This window comes from Diadema setosum, chromosome 15, assembly GCF_964275005.1.
Source record: "Diadema setosum chromosome 15, eeDiaSeto1, whole genome shotgun sequence".
Classification (NCBI taxonomy): Eukaryota; Metazoa; Echinodermata; class Echinoidea; order Diadematoida; family Diadematidae; genus Diadema; species Diadema setosum.
Genome location: NC_092699.1, coordinates 27,843,360 through 27,859,101, shown reverse-complemented (window position 1 = coordinate 27,859,101; position 15,742 = coordinate 27,843,360). Strand labels below are relative to the sequence as shown.

The following is a 15,742-nucleotide window of genomic DNA, read 5'->3' as shown; positions in this document are numbered from 1 at the left end:
CTCTTCAGGCATTCAATAGATATGGTGAAAATAGTGAAATTTTATGTATTTGACCCTGACCTTTTGACCTTTGACCTTTGACCTCATGACCCAAACTTTCACCAGAGAATCTTAATTGGGTAAAACATGTATACACTGAGTTTCAAGAAAATATCTTCAGGCATTCAATAGATATGGTGGAAATAGTGAAATTTTATGTATTTGACCTTGAACTTTTGACCTTTGACCTTGAGCATGTGCACCCAAAAGTTGATAGGCACAACTTCACCCCCTAATACACATACATGCCAAGTTTCATTAGGATACCTCAACAGGTTTCGATAGTTACCTTGTCCACAAAATTCATTACGGACGGACGGACGGACGGACAACCCGAAAACATAATGCCTCCGGCACCACTTTGTGGCGGAGGCATAAAAAGGCCTCAAGGTTGTGCCTCTCGGTCTCACGTTCACTCATTCTCTTGCAGTTAGTCTCTTTTTCAGCCACAAGGCCTTGCCAAAAGGCTACCTCCCAACTAGTGTGACACTGGCTGCCAGCAGAGCTGACACCTTTCTATCGCCGAGTCCTCAGAGTTCATCCCTGATCACGTAGTGGTTCCCGTCGAATCTCTCATCAATTTCTGGCGTCGACTCCACGCCCTCACTCTCCTCCCATTTAAGGAGAGCCGCATCCATGTTTTGAGTGATCTCATCCACCGTTGCCATGTCAACAGACTTTCCAGCGAGCCCATCAAATATCTGTGAGGCGTTTAATATTCAGATACCAAAAAATGTAAATATGCATGCATGTCAATCAATTGATGCACTGCAGTTGCATGTTGTGGAAGAGGAATTTAGTCAGTGAGATTAAAACAGCAGAAATCTTTTCTTTTAATATTTGACATTACTAATCCCATTTTAAGATACATATCACAACCTATGTATGTGTATGTGTGTATGACTGTGTAAAGCACTTTTGATTTTACAAAATTTATAGCAAAATTCAGCTGATGGCATATCTTAGATTACCAGTGATGATCCAGTGCCTATATATAATTGCAATAAGTGGACTTAATCTAAACCTAAAAATGTGGTGATTTGCTAGAGAACTAATACAAGGCTCATCTTGTTTCTGTGAGCAATGATTCAAAATTGATAAGTCCTGGACAAAAGGTCTGAAAGTAACGAATAAAGATCTGGAACATAGTTAAAACCTTGTATGAATCATTGTGGGATATTACCTGTAACAAAATTATGATACGTAAAAGCCATGTTTTATACTTCGTTCCCTACTAATTTCCTGGAACCAAACTAGTGTATGAATGTGTATAAGGACCCTGTGGGTGTTAATTGCTTTGATTATGTATGGATTGCTTTGTTTATTTTGGTGTGAAATGCTTCCCCTCCGAGTGACAAAGGATGACCCCATAGGGAAAAAAATAAAGTATCAAAAAAACCACACACAATAGAAGTAATAACTACCTCGTATTGCGAGTACAACAGTAAGAAATTATATTTCATATCTCATGACAGAAGAATGTTTTCCACATATTCCTTGGCATTCTTACCTCATTGCCATACTCTTCAGAACCACCGAGGTAGCGGACATAGTTTGCGACAAAAACTTTCCTCTCCAAGCCATTCGGAGAAGCTTCAATGAGTCTCTGCAGTAAGTATCTTTTTAAGAAAACATGAAAAAGGGAGAAAAAAAAAACATGTTCAATCTATAGTGCAATCATAGGTAAACTTCACTGTTTCAAGGAGAATCTAGTGTAACTGGACCATTCTGAGTTTGAAACCAGCTCAGCATCATCAAAAAAAAAAAATATAAAGATCAGAATTGGACACATGCATCTCACATTTCGTAATAGAATGTACTACAATGTTTGATTACAATATATTATGGTCTAACTTTACATATATCTCAAGTTTGCAATCCTGAAACAGAATATATTGTTAATTTGGTGGAATGAGACCATCAAACTGCAGTCACCAAATACAGTTTTGAATAGGTGGGACTATACACATTACAGTTTTGAATCGGTGGGACTACACATCACTCACTCAATCATGTCCCTTGAAATGTGGAAGTACTCAAAGTCCTCTGTGTTTGAAGGCTCTTGGCCCATCAGAGCGACGCTGTGTTTCCGCATTGTGTCGGTATCCAAGGCAGACACGTCCTCAGCCTCCAGGTACCCCTTGCCAGACTTGTCGATCAGGAGCCACCCCTAAATATTATATCAAACATGGATGACGAAAGCACAGATCAATGACTAAGATCTTTGAATGGGAATTAAGATATATTTGAAACTGAGCATTCAGACTTTATTGCGACTTAATGCTCAAGCACATTTGATTATCAGACAAACCATGGGTCAGTAAGGTAAAAAATTTTAACAGCTCCCATGCCAGTCCTGTGACACATGCGCGAATGCAGATCGGGCCTATAGGTATTCAAAATACAGAATAGAGATTGGGGCCTACAGATACAGATTGGGGTCTATAAGTAAATAAAGAATATAGAATATAGATTATCTATACAGAATATATAGAATAATCCTCAGTATAAAAAATTGCTGACATATCAAGTAAAACTACAGTGGTGATCATTTCAAGCATCGATCTGCCTCCATCTTTGATCAGTCAAGTAAGGGAGTAATGCCTCTACACTATATGATTGGGCAATATGCTGACTGGTGGCTATTACTAAAATTATTCTCCTGTATAAAATTGTCTACCAGAGGTGCGAGAATGAAACACCTTCCATAACTTTGCTGACAAAGAGTATTTTTGCAATGGGTCAATAATTTTGTAAAATATCCTCATTAAAATTATTCTTTTTAAGGGCTGCATGCACACAACACTGCTATCTTCAATTCATTTGGAACAAAATTACACCTGCTGCAAGACTGGCAATGTGTGATTTTACATCTTGTAATGGCAAGGGAAGTGGTTGCTAAACACTTTTAATCAGTATGAGAAGGACCCAATTTATTTGATTATTCAGAGACCTCAGGAATTATAAATTTCTGAGTTTTCATCACAGGCAGGTAAAGTTTGTATGAAAATGTTAAAGAAACAGACAGCAATAGCACCAACAAGATGACAGTTATCATGAATATACATGTATGTGCTTGATAATTATGTAAAGTTCAAGTTGAAAAAATTAAACATGCGGAAGTGTGATTTGATAGTACCCTATACTTCATACTAAATGGAATCATTTTATTTGATAAATCATTCATAATTATTGGGATGAGAATCTGTCTTTTATTCTTCAAAATATGACACAGATTTACAAATAAAATAATATAATAAAACGCATATTTTGACAACTTTTCGTTAGTTTAGTGATGCAAGGACAGAGGTAGAATTCCCTGTAACATTACCAAAAGGAGTTTGGGCAGGACAGCCACTAATACAGAGGGTATCATCACCATAAATCTATCCTCTTCCTCTTGTAAGAATGAAGTGCAGGCTAATATGTTTTACAAAAGTAAAACATTTGCCACAACATTTGAAACAGATGTACTAATAAAATCCCTTGAGTAATTTGAGCACAAACACAGCAAAATACATGGATCAAAGTGACATGTCTGGATAGCATAGGAAAGAAAATTCCTCCTAGCAATTTCTAACTGTGAGGGCACTCTCACCTCTCTCACGCTTTCTTCCAGTTCTTCTTCGTCGAACTCCGGCATCATGTCGGACATAAATTTGAGCAGGTCTTCCTCAGTCAGTTTTCCTTTCTCCTCCGCAAATGCCACATAACTTTTCCTGTGAGTAAAATCATAGCAGATACTGTAACTTAAAGAGAAAAAAAAAAAGATTTACACTAATTTCTAAATGATCAACATGCAGTACATTTCAACTTATTGTGCAGATCAGCAGAGGAAAGCACAATAATATCAATTCCAAAAGCAAGGAAAGTACATTGTACCACATTACAAACAATTCAAATGGCAAACAATCAAGATGCCAAAATATACTAAACATATCATATGCTGCCAACTACATGGGAATCATGGTATCGCATCTATTGATGGAAACAAATATACATATTCATGTGACTTTAGAATTGTGGAAGATTTCACTAAAGACAGCATTTGGTGTCCAGCAAAATGAGGGCATGCCACCTGATGTTTTCATTTGATCACAGTGACTAACTAGATGCAAGTGTCAATGGAAATATGTTATAGGATACTCAACTTTTTCTCTATGGGTTAAGAACATAGACCTTGACTATCATTACTTTTTTTTTTTAATAATTCTGATAGTGGCTTCTATGTTGTTGTTTTCCTAATAGTTTTCAGTGATCATTTGAGGCTGCATGATTTCTTTTCTCTGCGAGTTGCTGGGATATAAAGATATTTTCTGCTCCATTGGCTTACTGCATCATCCACACATCCATGTTGCCCATCGTCATCACACCAGTCCCCGGCCAGCTCCACAGGACATCGAGGTCACTGAGAGGAGTGTAGTCAATGCGGGTCTCGTTGCAACCAGTGTCGTCAAAGTGGCCGATCCTGGAGAACAGGATGGACACGGCCATGTTGGGGTCACCGTAAGAGTTCACCTGATGATAGTAGCCTGTGAGGATTGAAACAGAGGTTTGTTTGTTTGTCTTTTGTTTGTTTGTTTTGTTTGTTTGTGGTTGTGTGTTTTTGTTTCTTTTTTTTTTGGGGGGGGGGGGAGGAGAAACGTACTTCAGTTACATGGGTGGAGACAGTTTGGCTTTCATCTCCCTTGCTGTGACTGCTCACAATCTATTGGTTGCTCAACCCTTACTGCACTGATGTATGCACTTATGCTTATTCTTGCTCCGTTTGATAATCAGCATACAATTTTTTCATGGTCAAGCCCATTTTTGAAAGGGCAATTTCAGCTTGGTGCAAAGTGGCCTTGGATACCCCCAAATTTCAAGGGGTATCTTAGGCCATTTGAAAGGGCATTAAGGTCACTTTTAGAGGGCAATTCTGATCAAAAGGGCACCAAGGCCATTTTTTCTTTTTCTAAAATGACAAGTAGCTCAAGTGCCTTACATTGCGATAGATGCCTTTTGAAAATAGCCTTGATCTTCAAATTTAAACACCAAAACAATCTGGTAACAATATGCATCATCACAAAAGCCATATACTTTCAGGAAAATATTTCTTTTGGTTCATGACAGATTTAGATTAGCTAGTATCGATGCTAAGTTTTGAATTGATATACAATTTGCCCTATTTCATTACACAGAAATATATGCAGACATATATTTTCTTTAAATTAACAGTTAAAAAAACTGAAGAGACTTATTGCCAAAGTCGGCTTTATGTGAATTTCTCTTCCTTTTATGATCTGAGACTTTATATGGGTACATTGATGATGTACCAAAACTGATGATGTTAATAACTTTAAATAGCTTGCAACTCTCTGCACTATCCTGTGTTGAATATTGTACCTACATGTTGTATATGCCTACCTGAATGTTAGTTGATAAATGATAATGTGTCATTGTCATGCAATGTAAACATCTGTAAAATACTTACAAACCATAAGAAACATATACTGTAGATAGGAAATACATGGTACTAATTACATAACATTTGGTAAGAATAGAGGGTGCTTTTGGCTCAATTTATCGCTTAATTTAAATAGCAGAAAGATTTGTACAAACTTGACTCACCTTTAGGAATAAACAAACAGTCCCCGGCATTGATAGTGATATTGGACCACCTGATTTTGGCAATGTCAGGATACTTGAGGAGGTCCACACTGTCTGGTTCCACTTGCGAGTTCCCTCCCTGCTCCCTCTTGGGTTCCCACGTCTTGTACAGCCACTTCTCGTACTTGGGCTCTATCATCTTCCACAGCTTGGTGCCTTTCATCAGGCAGTTGATGGTGTTGAAGGCATCTTTGTGGATGATGCTCTGCGTGTTCCCCGAACTCATCCACAGGTCCACCTCGATGATGCGCTTGCGCATGTTTCCGCACGAGATGCAGGGCGGGACGTGGAAGTCCTCGTAGAGCGGTTCGGGAAGCTGCGAGACGATGTACGTGTCCTTGTCGCGAAAGGTCTCCAGGAAGCTCCGCAAGGTGTCGCGGCCGAGACCCTTCTCTCCCAGAGGAATGCGGCTCTTTCTCTCGTGTTTTCCCTCAAGCCGGACTTCAACATCACCGTAAAGTTCCTTGAGGTTCCCCTCGGTCCACTTGGTAAATCCAGGGCTGTGGGTGGCTGCCTGTCGTAGGACGGCCACCCTGCGGACCGACACGTATCTGTCCCAAAATACTTGAGGATCTGGGATCTCGAAGAGTTCGTCGATGTCGACATCCGGTGGCCGGTGACCCCCAAATGGCTCCAAATGGCCTCGTGGCAATTCTTCAGCCTCCAGACACAGAAGTGTCAGATGGAGAATCAGCGCTCGTAGTAAGATTTTCACCATTGTCACGTGTCATCTAAGAGAGAGAAAAACATAATTGTGAAAGATGCATGCACTTTCTCCCATACATATACACCATGTATTAAAGGAAACATAATTGTGAAAGATGCATGCACTTTCTCCCATACATATACACCATGTATTAAAGGAAACATAAACTGGTCTCAGTGTCCTTTACAGCAAAGAAACAGAATTCATTCAGAGTGAGACATGTATGCTCATGCTTATTTGACGACATTTGCAAAATGCTGAATATCTACTCTAAAAGTTCCCCTTGAAAGCCAATCTACAAGTCTTCTCTTTCTTAGTGTCAGAGATCAGGATCTATTTGCTGATCATTACTGAACCTGACATTATAATTTTTTGCATGGAGTTCGTCAGTGTAGGGTCTACAGCTGCAGATTTATATTTGTAAACCATTACAATGTCAATGTCAAAGGAAAGTTTTACAAATGGCACTATAATACAAGATAGGCAGTGCCTGTTTTCTCCTTCATAAACAATTATTATAGGCCTATATTTCTAGAGCATATGAACTGATTATGATTGTGATGTAGACAAAGAACGTAATTCCCGCCTTAACTGCTTACGACGGAATGCTGATACAAACTGTCAAAACAAGGACTGCATGCGGAGTTTTATAGACTGTTTATATACTACCTCTATGTACCTCTACACTGGCCATGTCTGGATGGTCTGTGAGCAGTAAGGGCATTTTTTTTTTTTTTTTTTTTTTGGGGGGGGGGGTTATTTTTGTTTTCTTAGATCAGCATTGCACCCCAGTTTTTAATGTTATAATTCATCACAATTTGGGCCTACATAGATCAGACAGAACAATGTCATGATGACATTGACATTCTAGAACCTTGTTGTTCTTCTGAGATTTAAGACACCATATCAGTGAAAGAATGTAAAGGATGGGGGGGTATGGATAGTTTAGTTTGAAAATGCTTTCAAAAACATAAAAGAAAAACATGCAGATGTTGCGATTACTGGTGGATTGTGTGCTCTTTTTTGTTTAGTTTTTGTTTGTATTTTTTTTGGAGGGGGGAGGGGTTGCAGAAATATATTCAAGAGATAAACGGGGGTAGGGTGATACATCTAAAAATACTGATCTTCTTATTAATAAATTGAATCATGATGTGTGAGATTATAAACTTTAAGGTAGTTTACCCCATGCTTTTGTACAATGCTTTCTCGGCAGTGGCGGATCCAGAGGGGGGCGCAACCGGCACTCGCCCCCCCCCCCCTTATTTTTCTTTAAAAACAAAAGAAATAAAAAGAAAAAATGAAATGAAACCCGGAAGTGGCACCAGAAATATTAGTTGCCCCCCCCCCCCCCCACCCGAATTCCTGGATCCGCCCCTGCTCAGTGTGTTTGTATCTTGTCCCCATTTTAAGCAGCATTGGTGCAATTGCAGCATAAATGTTTTAGGATAAGATTTCTATGATACAAGAGGGGCCAGGAAAGAAAGATGTAAAGGGATCTCGAGATGTTGGGTATTAAGGTTCTTGTTAGGTGATTATTTTACTGTAAATATGGTATTATTTCATTCCATGTAGTATTGTTTTGATTTAGTACCCCAGACATTACAATTCATAACATATCTGATTTAATGTGAACACCATGCAACGTTGATTAAAAAAAAAATGGTTACTAACTTAACTGCTGGATGAAATTTTAAAGTAAATACCAAAGATGGGGTCTGATTATATGTCAGTCATTTTTTTTTTTTCTGAATAATCATAAGTAGAGAAACTTTTCCTGTGCGTACAAGTTTATATTTTGCATTATGCGTAAATTCTTTTACCAAATATTGAGTCTCATTACATGTCAGTGCATGAGTTATTATTTTTCCCCTAAATAATCTTGATAAGTATACAAAAACTAATTCCTGAGCATATAATTTTTATCTACAAGTTTATATTTTGTATTATGCATAGATTATTTTCTATATCAGTTTACAGTGTTACTAATTATATAGCAATAAAGTTTGTGTTGTGATGAATTGAATGTTCTAATTAAAGTTGTTTTTTTTTTATTTGATGTGTCATATGGTAGTATTGTAATTTTTTTTTTTTATATGTGCCTACTATATGGCTCAATAATGGTGAAACATGATGTGACAAAACCAATTAAGTTCCATATATATGTCATATCTTTCTATAAGAATTTGGAATTTTTTTTTAAAAAAAGGAAGAATTTAAATGTGATCCTGCCGAGACAGCAGCTTTCGGTAGCTGCCATTCTCTATGAATTGTGTATTAGGCCCTATTTCTTTTGTGAATTTAATGCATGTGTGTATGATGAATGTCCATGTCTCAAAAGCAAAAGATCTCAGGTTTCTGTTTCTGTTCCAGTTCCGTCGGTATACTCAGAATTAACTGTACTCTACCAACGTTTTTGGTTTATTTGTTGTGTGTGTGAGTGCAAGACAATTCGAGCAAAATTTCCCACTTCCACCCAATAGGGGGGCCTACCTAATGGATAATGCTCTGCTGATCTGCTGTATGCATATAACTCAGTCTACCAGCAACGATATGCCAACATACTGGCCGGCCCGGGTATATATGCAAGAGTATACTGTACAGGTGTTCAAGCTACAATAATGCGTACATCGGTATATATTATGATAACCCGCATAGATCTATAGATCCCGTGATCTAGGGTCCTATATTGGTTATACGGTACACAAAATATACATTTTCACAAATACACCTACTTACAGGTGGTCACTGCAAAATCAGCAAATTACATCCACAGACAGTCTTTCTAATAACGTTGCTGTACGCTGCACTGCTCTGGAACCTGGCTGGGGGTCGAGCAGCACAGCAGACTGAAAGGGATTTCCCCTTCTTTACACCATGAAGCTCATGAACATGCAAGCCCCGGATCTGGAACAAGGGAGCTCGTGAAAATGCACGGGATCTCCGAAGACGATCGATGGCGGAAGACGGCAGCATTCACAGTAGACAGCGCGACGCAGGTTTGCATGTCCTCGACTATTATGTACCATATCAATATACCAGTTCGAAGGCCTCAAGTGAGCCAGGTGTTGTCTACGTACAGTATTAGTATTTTATTCTTTCCTTTGCCTCTTGCACATTTACAAAGAAATCGGCTCAATAGCTTTTGCGTTTTGGACAATGATCGGTGTTTATCTGATAGCTCCCCAACTCCAGAGTCAGAGGATCGTATCGCATGCGTTCAAAGGGTCCAAATGGTATACTTTTCGCGCGACCAGATCCTGCCCAACAACTGCATGTGTAATAACAGACAGACACACACAGACACACACACACACACACACACACACAAATATTAAAAATCGAGGTTGTTTTGTACAGGATGTAGCCTAGATTCTATAAGATGAAGTTATATAAAGCGCGCAGAGCATCTTTTACATTTTTTTTAACGCGATATTATCATTATTAACTATATTTACCATCATCATAACTTTTTATCCGCTGGTGATCTTTTAAAGAGGGTGTTTTTCTCTCTTTCTCGTTGGACCTTTTAAAATTGAAAGGAGTTATAAAATATATTGAAAGCAACAGAAAAATATGTCGACAATTCATGCCATGAGATTTTCACTTTTGTTTGGTTTCTTATGTGAATGTGACCGTGCATCACAAACCCAATAAAAAGTCGCACCCCATGGTTTTACGCGAGGACTCAAAAAAGGTGAAATGGATCAATCAAGTCAATCTTGAGCTTTTCATAATATTTTCTGAAAGAGCTGTTCTTCTTCTATTGCACACTTAAAGATTGGGATCATAAAATGAATGGGAAAGTGGGTTTTCAGCAGTTTTTCTTTAACGTGTACCCCCTTTTTTGTGGAGTAGTGTGATCAGGTATGTCAACGAGGCCCCTTTTTATTTCTTGAAAATTCTTTGCACACTCTTCACTTTTAACTGTAATGACTTTTAAAAGGATGACGCTACTGCTTTGAAAGTTGGAATTAATCATAAACAAAATGTTTAGAGAGCGTGCTCAATTTCAGTCTAATCTGATAATCCCTTCGTTTTTTTTTTACTACCAGTGGTTTATCCTGTTTTTTGTCCCATTCATCGCACGGCTAGCACGTCTTGAAAAGACCCTGTAATTCAGAGCCTCGTTTTCTCAGTTCCAGGAGAGTGTGTGCTTTCTTTCCAATATTCACATAAATTAGGAGAGTCAATTTAAACTGAGTTATGCATCATTTTCAGGGGCGTCACCAGCTTTTTTCAAGGGGGGGGGGGACGTTTATACATGTATTTCTGATTCCACTTTCGGGTTTCTTCAGATGACAGAAAAAAATATATATATAATGTATTATATATAAGGCCCCTCACTCGCACGCATGCGAGGGAGCGAAGTGACCGAGCCCGCTGGATAGGGATTGTCCAACTTCGTTCGTACCCCGGCGACGCCCATGATTTTAAAGCTTAAGAGTCTGCTTTTCTAGAATCTGCCCTGAACTAAAAATCCATGTCTGGTGACTTTTTGTTGGTTTGGTAATGCAGGGTCACGTATAGATCCCATGAATTATGATAATATTGTATATGTTTGTTTTTTGTTTGCCATTTTCTTCTTTGTTGACGTGTTTGAACATGTTAAATATAATGCATGTATAGGCCTATATCTATCTTTTCATTTTTGAAGCACCATGAGCACTGGAAGGTGGACCTGTGCGCTACAAGTAGCCACTATTATTATTGTTATTATTATTATTATCATTATCATTATTATCATTACCATTATCATTATCAATCAGGACTTACCATGCTTAGGCCTACAGTACATTGTAAAAAGCACACCTGAGATGAGGGTGGATGCCTGTCTTGAGATACATAATTAATAAGCCAGTTCGGGGTTAGCTCATGGGCACATCGGTACAAATGACCTTTCTTCTTTCTCAGTTGATTAGGCACTCCACGAGTTTTCAAGCGAGAGAAGGTATTTCAGCTTCCCCGACGTAACAATTTATGGAATTCATCAGTCATGTTCAAAGAAAGAATGACCTTGCGTAGACCAGGTGACCAGAATGATCCATCAATTAGCACTTTGGAAAGCATCCATTTCATTATTTCGCATTGAATGTATTAACAATCTTTTTCTATTGATATTGTCAACTACCGCATTTGCTGTCAGGTGGATGTGCTAGCAAGCACCACTCATAATGATCACTTGAATAATCATTACATCACAGATGCTTATCTCAGTGAATAAAAAACCAACATGCTCTGCCGGTACTGATGACCTTTTTCTGCTCATGCTCAAAGTGGAACCCCGAACTGGCTTATTATGTAGTATCAAAAAGGTAGAAATGAGAGCCTTTAAATACCCGAGAACATTGTTGTTTCCTATGTATAGGGAGGTCTTCAAGGCAGGAAAAGCATATATGTAAAAATCCCACGAAAGGCGATTCACACATAATGGCAGCCCAGATAGAGGGAATGTTTTTGTTAATAGACAATATTGGTGAGCATGCTACAATTTATATGCATACCCTAGACAATACTGAGTTGGGGTGGGGACGTGGGTGGGGGTGGTTGCACCATATCAACAATCCTTTACACAACTGGGTGACAGCACAATTTGAAGAAGCTCCTCCACTGAATTACTCTATTTTTTTTTTCGCTTGACTGACAACAGCTGCAGGGGTGTTCCCTGATTATTCTCTCTCCCCTGACACTTTGCAGGATTGCAGAATTGTTTTTGTAAGTACTTTAAGGATAAAGGATTTAAGGATAAAAAAAAAACATTTCCACAGCTCTGGTCACAATCTTACCTTCAATACGATTTGTATTCATATAGCACGAGTATCTGGAATAGTTTAAAAAAAAAATCAACCATGTGTTCTAGTTGTATGATTGATATAATTTCATCTCACGCCTTGGATCCCCTTCCATTCTTGTTTGTTTTGTTTTGTTTTGCTTTTTTTTTTTGGGGGGGGGGGGAGGGGTAATTGTGAGGGGTGTGTCAGTTTGCATTTCTAAAATCCAGGATTTTCATCCAATCATATGTTTTTAAGCATAGTTTATTATGATTTTTTTTTCTTACTTTGTGAATGAATCTGATGCCCATGCATCACTTTAATACATTAGACATATATGAATGAATCAATTGATAGTTCGGCCTATAGAATACAACTTCTTGCTTTTTCAAAGTGAGGGGAAAAAAAGTTATAGCTTTGTTTTTGTTTTGTTTGGGGCGGGTTGATTATGTTTTTTTTTTGTGGGTAACCAACGGAACCAATCAATTACTGGTCCGCTCTGCAGCAGTTTAGCAGGTGGAATATAGGTAGTTGTGGCCATTAGGTCCATAAATGTGATATGTAATGAATCTCCACTCAACCCTCAAAGAAAAAGAAAATACATGGTTTACACACACTAGTATACACACGCACAAACAAAAAATATGTGAATGAGTAAACTAAAGATAAATTATAACAAATGATAACGAAAAAGAGGTGACAAAATGTCCGAGTTTGCACTGTGTACAAAAAGGGAAAAAATAAAGGAAACTAGCATGCATAAATGCAGCATAGCCTACCTGAAAATCATTAAGTGTACATCCTGTTGCTTTACTCATTGTAAATTGTTACTGTATGTGCAGCAGGAGCCGGCCATGCTTTTTCATCATTCAGAAATCTATAAGAACCGGACCTAGTGGTTTATTGTTGCAAGCCCACTCAAGGACCGGACTATGCTTTAATCCAGGAGGAAGACCATATACATGTACAACAAAATAGGGATTGTTTACCTATTCATTTTACAATTCTCTGCTCACTGTAGCTGCCCTGAAAGGTGGACATGAGCGCTATACAAGTCTGCCACTATTATCATTATCATTATCATTATCATTATTAAAATCTAAATGAAACTGCATTGATTCTGATCACATTACACCTGAATATAACTCTAATTGCATGTATACACAGTAAGTGCACATGCATGCAGCATGAGTTTCTGTTTCAATGTACATGTATGTATTATACATTGAAACAGACTGTACACTGCATCAGTTGTGATACATATTTTTTCTATATATCTATTCCCTTCCATTCAAATCATACCAGAACCTTTGATTCACTTTGGTATTACTCTACAATGTTACATAACTCTTTTGGTAATATAGAGATATACATGATATACTTTTCACTTTTTTTTTCAATATAGCAAGTAGAGTAACAAAAGTACAGCAATTACAAAAAAAAAAAGAGGAAGTATACTATGAACAACCACACAGCACATACACTCACACACACACACACACACACATACACACAGACAAACACACACACATGCATTAAATAATGGCAAAGGAAACAACCATAAAAATTAACAGGGAATATAGTCAGGTAAAGTTAGAATTTATTCCTCCACCTACACTTGTACTACCGTATTTAAACATTTTATAGTTTCACAGTACTGATCATTAATTTATGAATCTATGCAGTAGGAACCAATATTCATATAAAAATAGCACAAAAATACCTTTAATATAAAACTCATTCTATCAAATACATACATACATTCCATCAAATACACACATATATGTATACACCAATTACCACCATAGACATAATATTGATATGGCAGGAGTGTACAGGTTTGACCTAAAATAGGAAATCCAGACAAAAAAAAATCTGATAATAACTGACACAAATATGCAGAAACACAAAACATAAATACTGATCCACACAACAAGTTTCTGGAAGCATTCACCAAGCAGAGATACTTCACCAAGGTTTAGCTTTCAAAAAATTTCCAATTAGGAAAAAATGCAACAATCTTATCCTTCCATTACTACAAAAGGTTTATTTTCTATGTGTTACACAAACATCACATAAATTTAAAGCAAAGGTGTCGAATTGAGTTATTTGGCAAGTCTGCTCAGTGTGAGCTGGTGATGAATATCACGGTTAGTGAAACAAGAACAATTTGCAAATGATACGCTCATAAAGCATATAACGTTACAATACTGTAAAACACAATATAATCGCGACATGAAAATTTCGCAAATTGGAGCAGATGGCCTTTCTTGCAGCATGCAATTTTCGCGAATTGCAACTGACATCCCATGCATGCTGTGTAGGCAAGAACTTTCGCGTGCATTTTAATTTCGCGAATGCACGCACTCGCGAAATTCCCGAAATTAAAATGCATGCGAACATTCCTCGTTTTACAGTACAACTTGAGCTCACATCATTTCAAGTCATATGTCACTTCTAATTCATAATATGATATACTGCTGTACATGTTTACATTGATTACAATTCAAATCATTTAGGCAGTTAGACCATATATTTACTTGGAAAGCCTGAAAGACTTTTAATATCTCATGCAAACACATCATTAAAATTGGTTTGGCAATCCAATACATGGATTATCAGTCCATGGGATACTACATACCAAAATGTGCCTCTCATCAAACAAAAATCACCATCCCATTCAAGTCGTCTTTTCACTTGTACAAAATACACAACTTTCCAACCTATATGATGCTGGTCCTGGTACAATAAGAAGTCCTGATGATGGTGTTCAAGGACATTCATGACATGAGTCAATATTTTCCCCGCTTTAAGCTAGTGTGTGCCAGAGATGTTTGTTTGTTTGTTTGTTTTCACTTTCTATCTGAACAGATGGTTGAATAGCCCATATTCAGCTGCACTAAATGGTCTTCAGTGGTAGCCAGGAACTGTTGCATGCATTGAACGTACTTGCAGTGGATCACACTTCACCAGGTTATACATCCTGCTCTTCAAACTAAATGTACTGTGCACTGTATGAAGCAGAATCTTTTGCATTCATGCATGGGTTGTGACTCTCTCACAAGAGACTTCCATTTTATGTCCTGAGGGACAAAGTGTTTTGCATCGATTGATGGGATGGCAAATCCACGCCGAACCAAGCCATTCAATTGGCTAAAGACAGATATGCTACTGACTAAGCCATCTTGCCCCCCTCATGATGCATTTATCAATTGTTCAACTACTTTAAATTTGATTAAATCAATCACATGTACAATAGTATGTTTAAAGAAATCAGTTGGTGCTTGCTAGCATTTGAAGACGGGTAAGAATAGTTACAGTAAAATAAGTAAATAAATAAATAAATAAATAATAAGAGATGAAATAAAACAAAACAAGGTCATTGACAACATGTTGTTAGCATTATTATTGCAGTATGTCGCTGTACTTTTGTTTCAGTAAAATTACAAACAACCACAAGCTGATTTAAAAGACATAATATACTACCTTTATTGCACACGTGTGTTTGTGTGTTTATTTGTTTATTAAGACACTTTGGAAGGGGGGTAAATTAGATAGTAAAATATATAATATGTATATA

At 37.7% G+C, this 15,742-nt stretch overlaps 1 protein-coding gene across 1 annotated transcript; it reads right to left on the bottom strand.

Annotated features, from left to right (window-relative positions):
• Nucleotides 1–461: 461 nt before the first annotated feature.
• On the bottom strand, nt 462–6,409 carry LOC140239235 (uncharacterized). Its single transcript, XM_072319112.1, has 6 exons — nt 5,650–6,409; nt 4,373–4,571; nt 3,638–3,758; nt 2,046–2,209; nt 1,550–1,658; nt 462–740 (listed from the first exon to the last, which is right to left on the bottom strand). Exons 1-6 carry the CDS (start codon nt 6,404–6,406, stop codon nt 570–572), a joined length of 1,521 nt encoding a protein of 506 aa, XP_072175213.1. The 5' UTR covers nt 6,407–6,409; the 3' UTR covers nt 462–569.
• Between the last annotated feature and the right edge of the window lie 9,333 nt (nt 6,410–15,742).

What these genes read in the sequence shown, in the direction of transcription:
- LOC140239235 (XM_072319112.1), bottom strand. Translation starts at nt 6,406, where the DNA reads ATGGTGAAAATCTTACTACGAGCGCTGATTCTCCATCTGACACTTCTG. An exon ending in CTGTTTGTTTATTCCTAAAG is followed by an intron (nt 4,572 to 5,649) that starts GTGAGTCAAGTT and finishes CAATCCTCACAG; the next exon opens with GCTACTATCATCAGGTGAAC. An exon ending in CTGAAGAGTATGGCAATGAG is followed by an intron (nt 741 to 1,549) that starts GTAAGAATGCCA and finishes AACGCCTCACAG; the next exon opens with ATATTTGATGGGCTCGCTGG.